This window comes from Salmo trutta, chromosome 31, assembly GCF_901001165.1.
Source record: "Salmo trutta chromosome 31, fSalTru1.1, whole genome shotgun sequence".
Lineage (NCBI taxonomy): Eukaryota > Metazoa > Chordata > Actinopteri > Salmoniformes > Salmonidae > Salmo > Salmo trutta.
This window is the reverse complement of record NC_042987.1, coordinates 40,963,397-40,981,968: the sequence shown is the minus strand read 5'-3', so window position 1 is coordinate 40,981,968 and position 18,572 is coordinate 40,963,397. Positions and strand designations below refer to the sequence as shown.

Below are 18,572 nucleotides of genomic sequence, written 5' to 3'. Positions count from 1 at the left end.
GTCCTTGTCTTCTAGACCCTCTGAAGTGGACGTGTCCTTGTCTTCTAGACTCTGTGAAGTGGACGTGTCCTTGTCTTCTAGACCCTGTGAAGTGGACGTGTCCTTGTCTTCTAGACCCTGTGAAGTGGACGTGTCCTTGTCTTCTAGACCCTGTGAAGTGGACGTGTCCTTGTCTTCTAGACCCTCTGAAGTGGACGTGTCCTTGTCTTCTAGACTCTGTGAAGTGGACGTGTCATTGTCTTCTAGACTCTGTGAAGTGGACGTGTCCTTGTCTTCTAGACTCTGTGAAGTGGACGTGTCCTTGTCTTCTAGACCCTGTGAAGTGGACGTGTCCTTGTCTTCTAGACCCTGTGAAGTGGACGTGTCCTTGTCTTCTAGACTCTGTGAAGTGGACGTGTCCTTGTCTTCTAGACCCTGTGAAGTGGACGTGTCCTTGTCTTCTAGACCCTGTGAAGTGGACGTGTCCTTGTCTTCTAGACTCTGTGAAGTGGACGTGTCCTTGTCTTCTAGACTCTGTGAAGTGGACGTGTCCTTGTCTTCTAGACCCTGTGAAGTGGACGTGTCCTTGTCTTCTAGACCCTGTGAAGTGGACGTGTCCTTGTCTTCTAGACTCTGTGAAGTGGACGTGTCCTTGTCTTCTAGACCCTGTGAAATGGACGTGTCCTTGTCTTCTAGACCCTGTGAAGTGGACGTGTCCTTGTCTTCTAGACTCTGTGAAGTGGACGTGTCCTTGTCTTCTAGACTCTGTGAAGTGGACGTGTCCTTGTCTTCTAGACCCTGTGAAGTGGACGTGTCCTTGTCTTCTAGACCCTGTGAAGTGGACGTGTCCTTGTCTTCTAGACCCTGTGAAGTGGACGTGTCATTGTCTTCTAGACCCTGTGAAGTGGACGTGTCCTTGTCTTCTAGACCCTCTGAAGTGGACGTGTCCTTGTCTTCTAGACCCTGTGAAGTGGACGTGTCCTTGTCTTCTAGACCCTGTGAAGTGGACGTGTCCTTGTCTTCTAGACCCTCTGAAGTGGACGTGTCCTTGTCTTCTAGACCCTGTGAAGTGGACGTGTCATTGTCTTCTAGACCCTGTGAAGTGGACGTGTCCTTGTCTTCTAGACTCTGTGAAGTGGACGTGTCCTTGTCTTCTAGACTCTGTGAAGTGGACGTGTCCTTGTCTTCTAGACCCTGTGAAGTGGACGGGTCCTTGTCTTCTAGACCCTCTGAAGTGGACGTGTCCTTGTCTTCTAGACTCTGTGAAGTGGACGTGTCCTTGTCTTCTAGACCCTGTGAAGTGGACGTGTCCTTGTCTTCTAGACTCTGTGAAGTGGACGTGTCCTTGTCTTCTAGTACCCTGTGAAGTGGACGTGTCCTTGTCTTCTAGACCCTGTGAAGTGGACGTGTCCTTGTCTTCTAGACCCTGTGAAGTGGACGTGTCCTTGTCTTCTAGACTCTGTGAAGTGGACGTGTCCTTGTCTTCTAGACTCTGTGAAGTGGACGTGTCCTTGTCTTCTAGACTCTGTGAAGTGGACGGGTCCTTGTCTTCTAGACCCTGTGAAGTGGACGGGTCCTTGTCTTCTAGACCCTCTGAAGTGGACGTGTCCTTGTCTTCTAGACCCTGTGAAGTGGACGTGTCCTTGTCTTCTAGACCCTGTGAAGTGGACGTGTCCTTGTCTTCTAGACTCTGTGAAGTGGACGTGTCCTTGTCTTCTAGACCCTGTGAAGTGGACGGGTCCTTGTCTTCTAGACCCTCTGAAGTGGACGTGTCCTTGTCTTCTAGACTCTGTGAAGTGGACGTGTCCTTGTCTTCTAGACCCTGTGAAGTGGACGTGTCCTTGTCTTCTAGACTCTGTGAAGTGGACGTGTCCTTGTCTTCTAGACCCTGTGAAGTGGACGTGTCCTTGTCTTCTAGACTCTGTGAAGTGGACGTGTCCTTGTCTTCTAGACCCTGTGAAGTGGACGTGTCCTTGTCTTCTAGACCCTGTGAAGTGGACGTGTCCTTGTCTTCTAGACTCTGTGAAGTGGACGTGTCCTTGTCTTCTAGACTCTGTGAAGTGGACGTGTCCTTGTCTTCTAGACCCTGTGAAGTGGACGTGTCCTTGTCTTCTAGACCCTGTGAAGTGGACGTGTCCTTGTCTTCTAGACTCTGTGAAGTGGACGTGTCCTTGTCTTCTAGACCCTGTGAAATGGACGTGTCCTTGTCTTCTAGACCCTGTGAAGTGGACGTGTCCTTGTCTTCTAGACTCTGTGAAGTGGACGTGTCCTTGTCTTCTAGACTCTGTGAAGTGGACGTGTCCTTGTCTTCTAGACCCTGTGAAGTGGACGTGTCCTTGTCTTCTAGACCCTGTGAAGTGGACGTGTCCTTGTCTTCTAGACCCTGTGAAGTGGACGTGTCCTTGTCTTCTAGACCCTGTGAAGTGGACGTGTCCTTGTCTTCTAGACTCTGTGAAGTGGACGTGTCCTTGTCTTCTAGACTCTGTGAAGTGGACGTGTCCTTGTCTTCTAGACTCTGTGAAGTGGACGGGTCCTTGTCTTCTAGACCCTGTGAAGTGGACGGGTCCTTGTCTTCTAGACCCTCTGAAGTGGACGTGTCCTTGTCTTCTAGACCCTGTGAAGTGGACGTGTCCTTGTCTTCTAGACCCTGTGAAGTGGACGTGGCAGTCATTACTGGTTCTAGACCAGCGTCTACAGTGAGTGGTTCTGGGTGCAAACCTGCAGCCTGTGTTCCTTCAGAGACTACCGGCTCTAGTTGTGGTTCTGCAGAATCAGTAGGGCAGAGGCTCACCGTAAGTCCTGTAGACTGTGCTGTCTCAGCAGCCCCCTGGCTCCCTCCTGTCTCCTCTTCCTCCTCTTCCTCAGCCGGGCTCTGTCGGGGACAAGAGTGACGTCATATTACTTGACCTCTGGTAGAATCACAGTAGCTGACCTTACAGTAAAAAAAAATACAGGCTTACAACAAACATTTATAAATCGACAGACACAACAAAAGGTAGTCTACTGACAGACAAGTTAACAGAGGGGAAGTGAGTTACAGTACAACATATGTCATATTCCAGTTTTGTAACATTTTACACATTTAACAGTGCCTCCAGTGAATTTAAAATGGACAGGTATAATGTTGTTTATAAATCCGACACGACTTCTGTGACTTGATGTTTCCATGACGACCAGAACAGTGGTCACCTTGGTTACAGAGGAGGGGACCCATCCCAGTGAAGACTGACGGCCAGGCAGGGGAGAGAGAAGGAGAGAGAAGGAGAGTCAAATCTAACAGGATGATGCAACATTACTGAACGTTGCAGATAGGAAGGGGGGAAGGGTCCATTAGAACATAGACCCATACAATGTTTCTGGTGGCAAAGTGAGAGAAGCTGCAGAGAATGTCAGGGTACTAAGTAATGATGTCACTGCCAATGACCAATGACACAGCTGGAGGAAATACAAATGGTGCTGAGCAGCAAAACAGTCATAACAAAAGCCTTTTAGCTGCCCACCCGAGGAGCTGCCCACCCGAGGAGCTGCCCACCCGAGGAGCTGGTAGCTGCCCACCTGAGGAGCTGCCCACCTGAGGAGCTGCCCACCCGAGGAGCTGGTAGCTGCCCACCTGAGGAGCTGCCCACCCGAGGAGCTGGTAGCTGCCCACCCGATGAGCTGCCCACCCGAGGAGCTGGTAGCTGCCCACCTGAGGAGCTGGTAGCTGCCCACCTGAGGAGCTGCCCACCCGAGGAGCTGGTAGCTGCCCACCCGAGGATCTGGTAGCTGCCTACCCGAGGATCTGGTAGCTGCCCACCCGAGGAGCTGGTAGCTGCCCACCCGAGGAGCTGGTAGCTGCCCACCCGAGGAGCTGGTAGCTGCCCACCTGAGGAGCTGCCCACCTGAGGAGCTGCCCACCTGAGGAGCTGCCCACCCGAGGAGCTGGTAGCTGCCCACCTGAGGAGCTGCCCACCCGAGGAGCTGGTAGCTGCCCACCCGAGGAGCTGGTAGCTGCCCCCCCGAGGAGCTGGTAGCTGCCCCCCCGAGGAGCTGGTAGCTGCCCACCCGAGGAGCTGGTAGCTGCCCACCCGAGGAGCTGGTAGCTGCCCACCCGAGGAGCTGGTAGCTGCCCACCTGAGGAGCTGGTAGCTGCCCACCCGAGGAGCTGGTAGCTGCCCACCCGAGGAGCTGGTAGCTGCCCACCCGAGGAGCTGCCCACCCGAGGAGCTGGTAGCTGCCCACCCGAGGAGCTGGTAGCTGCCCACCCGAAGAGCTGGTAGCTGCCCACCTGAGGAGCTGCCCACCTGAGGAGCTGGTAGCTGCCCACCCGAGGAGCTGGTAGCTGCCCACCCGAGGAGCTGCCCACCCGAGGAGCTGGTAGCTGCCCACCTGAGGAGCTGCCCACCTGAGGAGCTGGTAGCTGCCCACCCGAGGAGCTGGTAGCTGCCCACCCGAGGAGCTGGTAGCTGCCCACCCGAGGAGCTGGTAGCTACCCACCCGAGGAGCTGGTAGCTGCCCACCTGAGGAGCTGGTAGCTGCCCACACGAGGAGCTGCCCACCTGAGGAGCTGCCCCCCGAGGAGCTGGTAGCTGCCCACCCGAGGAGCTGGTAGCTGCCCACCCGAGGAGCTGGTAGCTGCCCACCCGAGGAGCTGGTAGCTGCCCACCCGAGGAGCTGCCCACCCGAGGAGCTGGTAGCTGCCCACCCGAGGAGCTGCCCACCCGAGGAGCTGCCCACCCGAGGAGCTGGTAGCTGCCCACCCGAGGAGCTGCCCACCCGAGGAGCTGCCCACCCGAGGAGCTGGTAGCTGCCCACCCGAGGAGCTGGTAGCTGCCCACCCGAGGAGCTGGGAGCTGCCCACCCGAGGAGCTGGGAGCTGCCCACCCGAGGAGCTGCCCACCTGAGGAGCTGGTAGCTGCCCACCCGAGGAGCTGGGAGCTGCCCACCTGAGGAGCTGCCCACCTGAGGAGCTGGTAGCTGCCCACCTGAGGAGCTGGTAGCTGCCCACCTGAGGAGCTGGTAGCTGCCCACCTGAGGAGCTGGTAGCTGCCCACCTGAGGAGCTGGTAGCTGCCCACCTGAGGAGCTGGGAGCTGCCCACCTGAGGAGCTGGGAGCTGCAAGATACAGTAAGCTTTGGAGCCATATGTCAAAATGAAGCAAAGCTTTGAGAGCAACAAAGAGCCTGTGCTTGAAGTGGGCAGATAAAAGTGGATATACAGACAGTTTGTTTGGTAGTGTAGCCATGCAGGACAGAGCGTTACTGTACGTCTCAGTAATACTGGTCGGAGCACTGCTGGAGGGGGGGAGGGGGGGGCAGCAGATAGGTACAGTAGGACATGTGTAGGAGGAAGCCTCACATGCAGCTTGTATTGTTTCATATACAGTACCACAGCTAGAGATCCAGGTGATGGTTTGGTGGCAAATTGACCGTCGGAGAAGGTCCACTGTGATAGGTCGCTCACAGCTTCATCCAGGCCACACGATTCCTCTCTCTTTGGCGGTGCATCCTGGGTAATCAGCTCCGTCACCTTCTCATGTGACACGGTGGCGAACTCTGACCTTTCAACTGTCTTGGTCAAGACCTCAGAGGGACTTGGAGCCTCAGTCTTCTGGAGTGAGTTAACGCCACTAATTTCTTCATCAGTCTCAGTCTGGCTTAAGTTGAGAGATATCTCTCTCTTGTTGCTAGTCTCCTTAGACATGGCCTCAGCATCTACCTCACCACTGGTCTCATCTTCATTCGTGTTGATTATGGAATATTTCTCCTTAGTTCTGGTGAGAGGATCTCCATCTAGCTCGTCATCTTCACCCTCCTTAATGGTTGCTGAAGTCCCCCCTCCTTTCTCCTGGTTGGTCTTGGTAAGGTCTCCGCTGGCGTCCATTTTGTCTTCAGACTCCATCTCCCTCAGGATGATGAGTGTTCCTCTCTTGTCCAAGATGGCCGTAGAGACTTCCTGTCTGACTGTCCCTGGACTTATCTTCAGCTCCGGAGATACTAGGAACTTCTCTTCCTCTCCGTCTTCCTTCAGTCCATCCGTCTCTCTGTCCGTCCAGTCACTGGTGACGTCTTCTAAGGTATCAGTTACAGTCATCAGACCACACCCTTGTGCTCCTGCTGTCCCCGCCCCCACATCACTAGAGTTCACCATGCCTGCAGCCTACAGGAAGAGACTTTGCTTACAGTGACCACACAGACACACAGAGATACACAGATGAAGACACAGACACACCGACACAGACAGACACACTAAGGAGAGACTTAGGCTTACAGTGACCAGACAGACACACAGAGAGATACACACAGACGCACACACACAATGGATGTCTTGCCTCAATGCCATTGGCTTGTATCTCCTGCTTCATTTCTTCCTCAGCAGCAGGAACTTCCTCTGTCTCCTACAGAGAAAACACAGTTCTATATTATATATTACAGCAGGAACTTCCTGTCTTCTACAGAGAAAACACAGTTCTATATTATATATTACAGCAGGAACTTCCTCTGTCTCCTACAGAGAAAACACAGTTCTATATTATATATTACAGCAGGAACTTCCTCTGTCTCCTACAGAGAAAACACAGTTCTATATTATATATTACAGCAGGAACTTCCTCTGTCTCCTACAGAGAAAACAGTTCTATATTATATATTACAGCAGGAACTTCCTCTGTCTCCTACAGAGACAACACAGTTCTATATTATATATTACAGCAGGAACTTCCTCTGTCTCCTACAGAGACAACACAGTTCTATATTACATAGTGTCCATGTTCTGTGAGTGTCCAGGTTCTTCTCTAGCGCATAAGACAGTGTCCCCATGCATAGAGTCTTCCCTGACCATGTGAAAAGAAAAACCTTGTACCCCCATCCATGCAGTTAGCTCGTCCACCCTGGATCTTACACACTGATGTGGCTAGAGCAGTCGACAGTCTCTCCGCTCACCTAAGACCCCCCCTTCAGTGTCTCTGTCACAGCCAGTGTACCCATGCAGTTAGCTAGCATGTATTTCTAGTAGGCCCTTAAGTTCCTGGTTCTTACTGAGTCCTGTGGGGTGTTTAGTGGCTCTATCATGGGTGCCTCCTCCACTCCCTCGCTGTGGGAACGAGCTGGAGGAGACGAGGACAGTCTCTTCTCCCACTCGGTCAGTCCCAGGGATTCAGCGTCACCTGACGTCTCCAGGAAGGAGCGCTTCAGTTCACTGATGTCTCTCTGATGTTTCACCAGCTCCTCCGACGCCTCTGTGTTCTGAACCACCAATCAGGAGCAGGATAGAAGGACGTGAGGTGCTGATCGACCAATCACCATGCAGGATACAAGCAGGCTAAGCAGGAAGTAAGGTAGGCAACTAGGCAGGCAATACGAGGGTCGGGAGACAAGCCATGCGTGGTGTTTTGTATTTCATATGGTAGCTTTGATTCTCTCTAAGGCTAAGCCCCAGGCAGTAGTATCCCAGGGCTGTGAGGATGATTCTCTCTAAGGCTAAGCCCCAGGCAGTAGTATCCCAGGGCTGTGAGGATGATTCTCTCTAAGGCTAAGCCCCAGGCAGTAGTATCCCAGGGCTGTGAGGATGATTCTCTCTAAGGCTAAGCCCCAGGCAGTAGTATCCCAGGGCTGTGAGGATGATTCTCTCTAAGGCTAAGCCCCAGGCAGTAGTATCCCAGGGCTGTGAGGATGATTCTCTCTAAGGCTAAGCCCCAGGCAGTAGTATCCCAGGGCTGTGAGGATGATTCTCTCTAAGGCTAAGCCCCAGGCAGTAGTATCCCAGGGCTGTGAGGATGATTCTCTCTAAGGCTAAGCCCCAGGCAGTAGTATCCCAGGGCTGTGAGGATGATTCTCTCTAAGGCTAAGCCCCAGGCAGTAGTGAGGAACTGATAAATGACCCCGGCGGCATGACTAGACCAGAATGGGATAAACCAAAGTAACGAGAGTATGTTCTGCGTCCCAAACGGCACCCTATTCCCTTTATAGTGCATTACTTTTAACCAGGCTCCATAGGAATCTGGTCTAAAGTAGTGCACTATATAGGGAATAGGGTGCCATGGGGCTCTGGTCTAAAGTAGTGCACTATATAGGGAATAGGGTTCCATAGGGCTCTGGTCTAAAGTAGTGCACTATATAGGGAATAGGGTTCCATAGGGCCCTGGTCTAAAGTAGTGCACTATATAGGGAATAGGGTTCTATAGGGCCCTGGTCTAAAGTAGTGCACTATATAGGGAATAGGGCTCCATAGGAATCTGGTCTAAAGTAGTGCACTATATAGGGAATAGGGCTCCATAGGAATCTGGTCTAAAGTAGTGCACTATATAGGGAATAGGGTGCCAAATTGGGACGCACTCCAGGATGACTAATGAGGATGCATTGCAGCATGGCTTCAGAACAACACTCCTACTTCTTGCTAGGGTTTTTAGGGTTTTTAGGGTTTAAGGGTTTAGGGTTTTAGGGTTTTAGGGTTAGAGGATTCTCGGTTCAGTCCTATCTATCGCTACACAAGAGTTTGAGTATTTCACACAATGATAAGAAGCTTAAGGTTTAGGGTTTTAGGCAATTCACTACAGCTGTACCTAGTCGATAAGGTGAGTATCAACACTTCAAAGACCATTCCTGGCAGTTTAGTCTGTAAGATAGGATGCGTCCAAACGTACCAGATGTATTGAACATTATTTTGTTTTCCGCAGTCAGCAGTTAGGGGGTTCTTCACACTAACAGACCTGCATGCGTAATGCACATCATGCATTCTGTTTTTCACCAACCTCTAACATGAGATTACTATGCTTGATAAAAACGTTTTCTCCTTTAATTCGCCTTATGAAACTGTACTGGAAAGACAAGAGGAGAAAGCGAGGCATAAGAATGCAGTGTTCTCACGATGTGGTCATTTTGACTTCGGTACTAGGTTTAGTATCTCGATACTCAATACCAAAACGATACCACAGGTTTTAATAAATAGATAGATAAAACAACATAATTGGATGATCCAAATCCACAACAATGATTAACTCACATCATGGGATCAATTTTGAGGTCTGGGGGGAAAAAAATCTAACAAATTTAGATTTTTGAACGGTGTTACCCTTTAATTCAAGTGTGCCTGCACATTGCATTGTTGTTAGGTTAGCTGTGTTTCTGTAGCACATGTGAAGGAGTTTGCAAAAGAATTGGCCACTGGGATTGATACAAATAATCATGATTCTGCCAGGTAAGCATAGGCTAACTTTGTAGTTAACGTTTCGAATTTTGGGAATACCCAAAATATACCAAAAGGTGTTATCATTAGCATCGTTAACGACTACACAAAACGGTAGTTCATCCGCACCCGGCCGTAATTGCTAATAACCCATCCCAATTACCAATCCGCCCGACTATATGTGATAAAAGTGAAAATGTGAGGCCCGTACCCGACCTGCAAATATTGAAAATGCTCTGTAGGCTACAGTCAAAGACAGCAGAGCAATTTTTGACAGGGGCCCTGATTTAGATATGTTTCTGCATATAATTTTCAACATTTTATTAGTTCAACTTGTCCATAATTAGAAACATGTAATTTAATCTTCTGATATTATACGTTGCCCTAGAAGACTAAAAATCAACCTTTGCTCAACAGAATAACGCTGTAAATAATAATAAATGTAACAGATGGATAGAATGAATGATTCGATCGAGTTGACGTCGGTCTGTAATAAAGCCTCTTTCGAGCACCGGACATACACCAGACAGGGTGTCGTTGCTTCTTCAGAAAGTCGCTGGGAATACCAATCACTAACGTATTTCTTTTTCCATGTCATGATATACTCGGACAAAAAAAAATAAAAAAAATAAAATTTTCTAAATAAAAAGGTAATTTCCATTTTAGTTCATTTCCAAACGTGAGACATTTGAAGAATCCGAAAGTAAAACAATTCTAGTACCCAAATAATTGTTTCATGTTATATATAGTGTGGAGTAAAGAATTTTCAGTGAACCGTGCAACGCTAGAAAAATGAATATCTGGAGGGTTATGCAGATATCTGGAGAGTTATGCAGATATCTGGAGAGTTATGCAGATATCTGGAGAGTTATGCAGATATCTGGAGAGTTATGCAGATATCTGGAGGGTTATGCAGATATCTGGAGAGTTATGCAGATATCTGGAGAGTTATGCAGATATCTGGAGGGTTATGCAGATATCTGGAGGGTTATGCAGATATCTGGAGGGTTATGCAGATATCTGGAGAGTTATGCAGATATCTGGAGAGTTATGCAGATATCTGGAGAGTTATGCAGATATCTGGAGAGTTATGCAGATATCTGGAGAGTTATGCAGATATCTGGAGAGTTATGCCAGAGTACTACAGTAGAGAGATGTAAGGAGTCTTGTTGTGTAAGGCTGTGGTCAATAAAATAAATGATTAGAATCATCTCACCGAGTTGTAATGGAACATACCGGAACATATCAGCCAACAAGGTCAAACAAAATGGCCCCCAACAGAAACATGAATGTAACAGGCGTTATACTGTATATACAGGGCCTTCAGAAAGTATTCATACCCCTGGACTTATTCCACATTATGTTGTGTTACAAAGTGGGATTCAAATGGATTTGTCAATTTTTTTTGTCAACATTCTACAGAAAAATACACAAATGTCAAAGTGTAATTTTTTGTAATGGGGGGGGGGGAGAATTTGTAAAATAAAAAATAAAACACTAACATATATTGATTAGATAAGTATTCAAGCCCCTGATAGGGAGCAAGCCAAGGTTAGCAGGGAGACAGTCTCTCCCCATCTGTTGATGCACGCCACCACTAACATATTGTCGGTTCTGACCAGCACAAGCCAGTCTGACATAAACAGGGGGGCGCCCGAGTGCCAGATACTCCGGGTAATTGACATGCAGTGTACTCCGCACCAGTGTCCATACCCCCCCTCGAGTTGTTTTCGGGAACGACTTCCATCACAGAAGCCATCATCCCTAGTAGGAATTGACACTGGTGAAAACGCACCAGTCGAAATGTGGCTAAGCAGAGCTGGAAGCCGGACGCCCTACGTGTGGACAGAAAAAGATACGCGAGTGAGTCAGAAATGGAATGTGCTGAGACGGAGTCAGAGAGCTCTTTTTCTGGTTTCTTATGAAGCCTAGAGACTGAATACAGGACAGTAGCATGGGTATGTGTAACACCGCTTGCTTCCATCAACTCCGCCACCACCAGCCAATCGCTGTAATAGCCAGGCAGCTATTGTGTAGACTCTGAGGTGCTTGCTGAGGGCACGTAGGTCTAGAATGGGACACAAAAGACACGTTTCCTTGTCGTAACCAGGACTACCGGCTGTACCAGCAGTCCCGAAGATTCGACATAGGAACCACTCGGATTGCCTGCTTCTGGAGATGGGACGATATTTTCCTCCAATCAAAACAGGCACTGAGGTCTCGGAACAATCAGCGTGATGACGCTGCAGAAGCATTATGGGGGGGGGGTGGGGACGCACAACAAATTGCAGCCTGTATGCTGACGTCACTGTTCGCATGATCCAGGGCGACACTGCGCATGCTTGCAATTGGTCGGCGGAGCAGACAGCGAGACTCCTGTGAGATTGGTTCTTCTTCCATTTCCACTTTTCATCGAACTCACATGAGAGACATCCCTTTTAAACACTGGTGACCACTGTGAAACTCAGTAGGGGAAAAAAACTGTTTAGGTGCCAAGCTTTGCCTAAAGCCCGGCCCACTCTGGGTACACGGGCTCCGGCGTTCAGTGACGTACCCTGATTGGCCGTGCCAATTGGGGGTACTCTTGTCACAACGAGCCTCACTCTGTTCAGGCGGTAAGATAACTTCCTGTAACTGGATGGCACCGGGCGCTGGACCAGACACATTAAAAATAGACCCAGGGAAAAAATATTTATCATGGAGGTTGCCCTACCGACCAGTCATAGGTACTGGCGACAAAGCCCCTTATTACCTAGCTGGGAATGGGACAGACAGCTCTGAAAGAACTGACTCTTCCTGGTGTAAAAGCGGCGATTCGTAATCGAATCGAATTCCCAGGAATGAAAAGCGTTGAGCTGGAGAACACAGCTCATTTGGGAGTTCATCTGAACCACAGAGACTGTGTGTGGGATAATAGCGTGGTTGTGTCCAACCCGGTTTGTAACCTTTATTTAACTAGGAAAGTCAGTTAACAACAAATTATTATTTTCAATGACAGCCTAGGAACAGTGGGCCTCGTTCAGGAGCAAAACGACAGATTTTTACCTTGTCAGCTCGGGTATTCGATCTTGCAACCTTCTGGTTACTGATCCAACACTCTATCCACTAGGCTGACTCCACTACCAACCACCAATCACCTATTGAGCCCATAACCCGTATCACTAGACACCTAGTGAGCTACAGGCAGGAATCAGCAATGAATCCCAGTAATGAGCCACCTATTGGGAAGGGTTGCCCTCTTGTGAATAGTGAGCCAACTTGTCACACTCACCCTGGACACTGTGGAACGTGGGGTACCAGAGTGTACAGGCAGACAAGACCACCCAATCAATCTCTACTTCCTGGACATCGGTCCCAGCCGAGGTAACGGCATCCGGGAAAGGAAAGCAGCCATAGGTAATTCCAAGCTTCCTCAAGAATGCTACACGTCTTTCCAGAGAGTTTTATATGCAGTACGTGGCAATGCGGACGCGGACCGGTTCGAGTCGAGGGCCGCCTGAGAGGAGTTCCAAGCCAAGACAAACTAGATCGTGAGGATCTTTCAGAGAAATGCTACAACCGCATGACCTGGGGGCATGATCTCGACCCCGAACCCAGCTTAGCCGTCGTCGTCTCAGTCATCTTACAAATTGAAGAATAACTAAAATTTTTGTGATTAGAACACTTATGAGAACAAATACACCCTTCAGCACACAACGCCCAGGTGGGTGAGCAGATCCAGGGGGGTGAGCACGTCCAGGGGGGTGAGCAGATCCAGGGGGGTGAGCAGATCCAGGGGGGTGAGCAGATCCAGGGGGGCGAGCGCGTCCAGGGGGGCGAGCGCGTCCAGGGGGGCGAGCGCGCCCAGGGGGGCGAGCGCGTCCAGGGGGGCGAGCGCGTCCAGGTTGGTGAGCGCGTCCAGGTTGGTGAGCGCGTCCAGGGGGGTGAGCGCGTCCAGGGGGGTGAGCGCGTCCAGGTTGGTGAGCGCGTCCAGGTTGGTGAGCACGTCCAGGGGGGTGAGCACGTCCAGGTTGGTGAGCACGTCCAGGTTGGTGAGCGCGTCCAGGTGGATGAGCGCGTCCAGGTTGGTGAGCGCGTCCAGGTTGGTGAGCACGTCCAGGGGGGTGAGCACGTCCAGGTTGGTGAGCACGTCCAGGTTGGTGAGCACGTCCAGGTGGATGAGCACGTCCAGGTTGGTGAGCACGTCCAGGTTGGTGAGCACGTCCAGGGGGGTGAGCACGTCCAGGTGGATGAGCACGTCCAGGTTGGTGAGCACGTCCAGGGGGGTGAGCACGTCCAGGTGGGTGAGCACGTCCAGGTGGGTGAGCACGTCCAGGTTGGTGAGCACGTCCAGGGGGGTGAGCACGTCCAGGTGGGTGAGCACGTCCAGGTGGGTGAGCACGTCCAGGTGGGTGAGCACGTCCAGGTGGGTGAGCACGTCCAGGTTGGTGAGCACGTCCAGGGGGGTGAGCACGTCCAGGGGGGTGAGCACGTCCAGGTTGGTGAGCACGTCCAGGGGGTGAGCACGTCCAGGGGGGTGAGCACGTCCAGGTTGGTGAGCACGTCCAGGTGGATGAGCACGTCCAGGTGGATGAGCACGTCCAGGTTGGTGAGCACGTCCAGGTTGGTGAGCACGTCCAGGGGGGTGAGCACGTCCAGGTGGGTGAGCACGTCCAGGTGGGTGAGCACGTCCAGGTGGGTGAGCACGTCCAGGTGGGTGAGCACGTCCAGGTTGGTGAGCACGTCCAGGTTGGTGAGCACGTCCAGGGGGGTGAGCACGTCCAGGGGGGTGAGCACGTCCAGGGGGGTGAGCACGCTCTACCACTATGGGACAGTTTAGTTTTTACCCATTTACCAATAGGTGCCCTTCTTTTGAAAACTATTGGAAAACCTCCCTGGTCTTTGTGGTTGAATCACTGTTTGAAATTCACTGCTCGACTGAGGGACTTTACAGAGAGTCATGTGTGTGGCGTATAGAGTCATTAAAAAACATCCTGTTAAACACTATTACTGCACACAGAGTGAGTCCATGTAACTCATTATGTGACTTGTTAAGCTACTTTCTGGTGAGCACTTACTGACTCAAAACATTTTTTATTCAATTTGTAAAAATTATGAAAAACCTAATTCTACTTTGACATTGTGGGGTATTTTGTTTGAAGGCCAGTGACAAAAAAAATCTATACATTTAATTGATTTTAAATTCCGGCTGTAACACAACAAAAGCGTGTGAATATTTTCTGAAGGCGTTGTGTCAACGTTTACTGTATGTGGTAGCAGAAGGCATGCTAGACGAGGCAATATACAGCTAGCAGAGACGCATACAATAAACTCCCAAATTATCAACACCCTTCATAAAGATGAGCAATAATAAACTGTATAAAATAAATCATTCAGCTATATTGTATGCAAAAAAAAAAAAAAAAAAAAGGAATTCAAATGATTTGACACTATTATAATTGCTCAGATAAAGAGTTTGTTTAAGGCCAAGCACTACGCCCTCATAGGGTCACGCTTGAGGGCAAAAAAAGCATCTTACGACGCTTCCATTACGAGTGTTTTCAAGAGCAACTTTAGTAACGATGGTTTTGGGAAACAGCTCGAAGACTTAACGATGTTCTAACAATGATGGTTTTGGGAAACCGGGGCCTTGACGGTAAACCCAGAGTACCTGTGTCCTCATCTCAGAATGATCATCTTCCGGCTCCGACTGACAGCGCAGAGAAAGAAGGAGGAAAAAGGAGGAAACAGAGAGATGGAGGGAGGTGAGGGATGGAGGGAGGTGAGGGAGGGAGGTGAGGGATGGAGGGAGGTGAGGGATGGAGGGAGGTGAGGGATGGAGGGAGGGAGGTGAGGGAGGTGAGGGATGGAGGTGAGGGAGGGAGGTGAGGGATGGAGGGAGGTGAGGGATGGAGGGAGGTGAGGGAGGTGAGGGATGGAGGTGAGGGATGGAGGGAGGGAGGTGAGGGATGGAGGTGAGGGATGGAGGTGAGGGATGGAGGTGAGGGATGGAGGTGAGGGATGGAGGGAGGGAGGGAGGTGAGGGATGGAGAGAGGTGAGGGAGGGAGGTGAGGGATGGAGGGAGGTGAGGGATGGAGGGAGGTGAGGGAGGTGAGGGATGGAGGTGAGGGATGGAGGTGAGGGATGGAGGGAGGGAGGTGAGGGATGGAGGTGAGGGATGGAGGTGAGGGATGGAGGTGAGGGATGGAGGGAGGGAGGTGAGGGATGGAGGGAGGGAGGGAGGTGAGGGATGGAGGGAGGTGAGGGATGGAGGGAGGTGAGGGATGGAGGTGAGGGAGGTGAGGGATGGAGGGAGGGAGGTGAGGGATGGAGGTGAGGGATGGAGAGAGGTGAGGGATGGAAGGAGGGAGGTGAGGGATGGAAGGAGGGAGGTGAGGGATGGAGGGAGGTGATGGAGGTGAGGGCACAACAGAGGGAGGGAGGAGGTGAGGGCACAGTGGAGGGAGAGAGAAAGAGAGTGATAGCAAAGTAGAGGGATGGAGAGAGAGAGACAGGGACAGTACAGAATCAGGAAACCTGAGATTAAGTCCTGAGTGAAAGTCCTTCACATAAATATACTAATAACATGCACACATAACACCCCAAAATATATTTGCTACATAGCAGAACGTTTGCTTTAGAAAAATTCACTATACTGGGGGGGGAAAAAGCATGCATCCCCCAAGAATTCAACCATCGTGAATACTGAAAAATTAACAGAATCTATTAAGAATTCAACCATCGTGAATACTGAAAAATTAACAGAATCTATTAAGAATTCAACCATCGTGAAATTCTCTCCCTCAATGATGGATACACCTGGAAGTCTTCCATGCTTCCAGACTCCAGAGTGTCTGTCTACCAACCTCAGTGTCTGTCTACCAACCTCAGTGTCTGTCTACCAACCTCAGTGTCTGTCTACCAACCTCAGTGTCTGTCTACCAACCTCAGTGTCTGTCTACCAACCTCAGTGTCTGTCTACCAACTCAGTGTCTGTCTACCAACCTCAGTGTCTGTCTACCAACCTCAGTGTCTGTCTACCAACCTCAGTGTCTGTCTACCAACCTCAGTGTCTGTCTACCAACCTCAGTGTCTGTCTACCAACCTCAGTGTCTGTCTACCACACCTCAGTGTCTGTCTACCAACCTCAGTGTCTGTCTACCACCTCAGTGTCTGTCTACCAACCTCAGTGTCTGTCTACCAACCTCAGTGTCTGTCTACCAAACTCAGTGTCTGGTCTACCACCCTCAGTGTCTGTCTACCAACCTCAGTGTCTGTCTACCAACCTCAGTGTCTGTCTACCACCTCAGTGTCTGTCTACCAACATCAGTGTCTGTCTACCACCTCAGGTCTGTCTACCAAACCTCAGTGTCTGTCTACCAACCTCAGTGTCTGTCTACCAACCTCAGTGTCTGTCTACCAACCTCAGTGTCTGTCTACCAACCTCAGTGTCTGTCTACCAACCTCAGTGTCTGTCTACCAACCTCAGTGTCTGTCTACCAACCTCAGTGTCTGTCTACCAACCTCAGTGTCTGTCTACCAACCTCAGTGTCTGTCTACCAACCTCAGTGTCTGTCTACCACCTCAGTGTCTGTCTACCAACCTCAGTGTCTGTCTACCAACCTCAGTGTCTGTCTACCAACCTCAGTGTCTGTCTACCAACCTCAGTGTCTGTCTACCAACCTCAGTGTCTGTCTACCAACCTCAGTGTCTGTCTACCAACCTCAGTGTCTGTCTACCAACCTCAGTGTCTGTCTACCAACCTCAGTGTCTGTCTACCAACCTCAGTGTCTGTCTACCAACCTCAGTGTCTGTCTACCAACCTCAGTGTCTGTCTACCAACCTCAGTGTCTGTCTACCAACCTCAGTGTCTGTCTACCAACCTCAGTGTCTGTCTACCAACCTCAGTGTCTGTCTACCAACCTCAGTGTCTGTCTACCAACCTCAGTGTCTGTCTACCAACCTCAGTGTCTGTCTACCAACCTCAGTGTCTGTCTACCAACCTCAGTGTCTGTCTACCAACCTCAGTGTCTGTCTACCAACCTCAGTGTCTGTCTACCAACCTCAGTGTCTGTCTACCAACCTCAGTGTCTGTCTACCAACCTCAGTGTCTGTCTACCAACCTCAGTGTCTGTCTACCAACCTCAGTGTCTGTCTACCAACCTCAGTGTCTGTCTACCAACCTCAGTGGCTGTCTACCAACCTCAGTGGCTGTCTACCAACCTCAGTGTCTGTCTACCAACCTCAGTGTCTGTCTACCAACCTCAGTGTCTGTCTACCAACCTCAGTGTCTGTCTACCAACCTCAGTGTCTGTCTACCAACCTCAGTGTCTGTCTACCAACCTCAGTGTCTGTCTACCAACCTCAGTGTCTGTCTACCAACCCTCAGTGTCTGTCTACCAACCTCAGTGTCTGTCTACCAACCTCAGTGTCTGTCTACCAACCTCAGTGTCTGTCTACCAACCTCAGTGTCTGTCTACCAACCTCAGTGTCTGTCTACCAACCTCAGTGTCTGTCTACCAACCTCAGTGGCCGTAGTTTCCTCGTCAAAGGCAAAGTCGGTTTGCTCGCTGTCCGTCTGTTATGTAAACAAAAACGGAAACGTTTCCGATCAGAAAGCAGGGAATGAGAGAGAGAGAGAGAGAGAGAGAGACAGAGAGACAGAGAGACAGAGAGAGAGAGAGAGAGAGAGAGAGAGAGAGAACCAGTTCAAACTTTCAACACAAACGTTGTTAACAGGTAACGATCACAAATAGAGAGTATGGAAGCAGCCTTGGGGAATGAGCACAGGTTGTTTTAAAAAGCAAAACACTTACAGTTGCTAAAAGATAAAACAACGGCAAGGCAGAGGAGAAAAAAGCAACAGAAGAAAACAAGCATAGTTTACAAACAGACTCCGAGGAAATGTTAACCTTATGGTTTAAGGCCACTCGTTCAAATTGAATAATTATGTTTAGTATAATATCGGTTTTGCTCGATTTGATAAGCAATACTTCATTTCAGTTTGATTTATTTAGCCCATAAGTTAGCTGGGTAAGTTTATCATTTATAAAACAAAATATTCCTTTTTTCTCCTTCAAAGCCTTCAATTAACCTGGTGTTAAAAAGTAGTTGGACTTTGACCTGGTGTTAAAAAGTAGTCGGACTTTCAGGCCTCCTCTTAGCATCGATGTGCATGATGATTCTATAGGGATGTAGCAGGTATGGAGGTGACTTATCAGTCTCTCTGCATTAGTGGAACTAGATCTATACAGGACTCCAGTCCATTCTGTATAAACTAGATCTATACAGGACTCCAGTCCATTCTGTATGAACTAGATCTATACGGGACTCCAGTCCATTCTGTATAAACTAGATCTATACAGGACTCCAGTCCATTCTGTATGAACTAGATCTATACGGGACTCCAGTCCATTCTGTATGAACTAGATCTATACGGGACTCCAGTCCA

General features: G+C 50.0%; 1 protein-coding gene across 21 annotated transcripts in view; it reads right to left on the bottom strand.

Moving 5' to 3' along the window:
• The window catches only part of epb41l3b (erythrocyte membrane protein band 4.1-like 3b), a 108,472-nt gene that overhangs the window by 15,657 nt on the left and 74,243 nt on the right, over positions 1 to 18,572 (bottom strand). For 7 of the 21 annotated variants that reach the window (XM_029726576.1, XM_029726566.1, XM_029726575.1 and 4 more), the window contains 7 exons: positions 17,646 to 17,701; positions 14,792 to 14,830; positions 8,708 to 8,773; positions 6,996 to 7,202; positions 6,290 to 6,355; positions 5,347 to 6,117; positions 2,771 to 2,851 (listed from right to left, as the gene is read on the bottom strand). In XM_029726576.1, the coding sequence (XP_029582436.1) occupies positions 2,771 to 2,851; positions 5,347 to 6,117; positions 6,290 to 6,355; positions 6,996 to 7,202; positions 8,708 to 8,773; positions 14,792 to 14,830; positions 17,646 to 17,701 (1,286 nt within the window). Of the gene's footprint in view, positions 1 to 2,770; positions 2,852 to 2,884; positions 3,205 to 5,346; positions 6,118 to 6,289; positions 6,356 to 6,995; positions 7,203 to 8,707; positions 8,774 to 14,791; positions 14,831 to 17,645; positions 17,702 to 18,572 lie in introns of those variants that run through there. The other 14 variants (XM_029726568.1, XM_029726580.1, XM_029726572.1 and 11 more) reach the window with 10 other exon arrangements.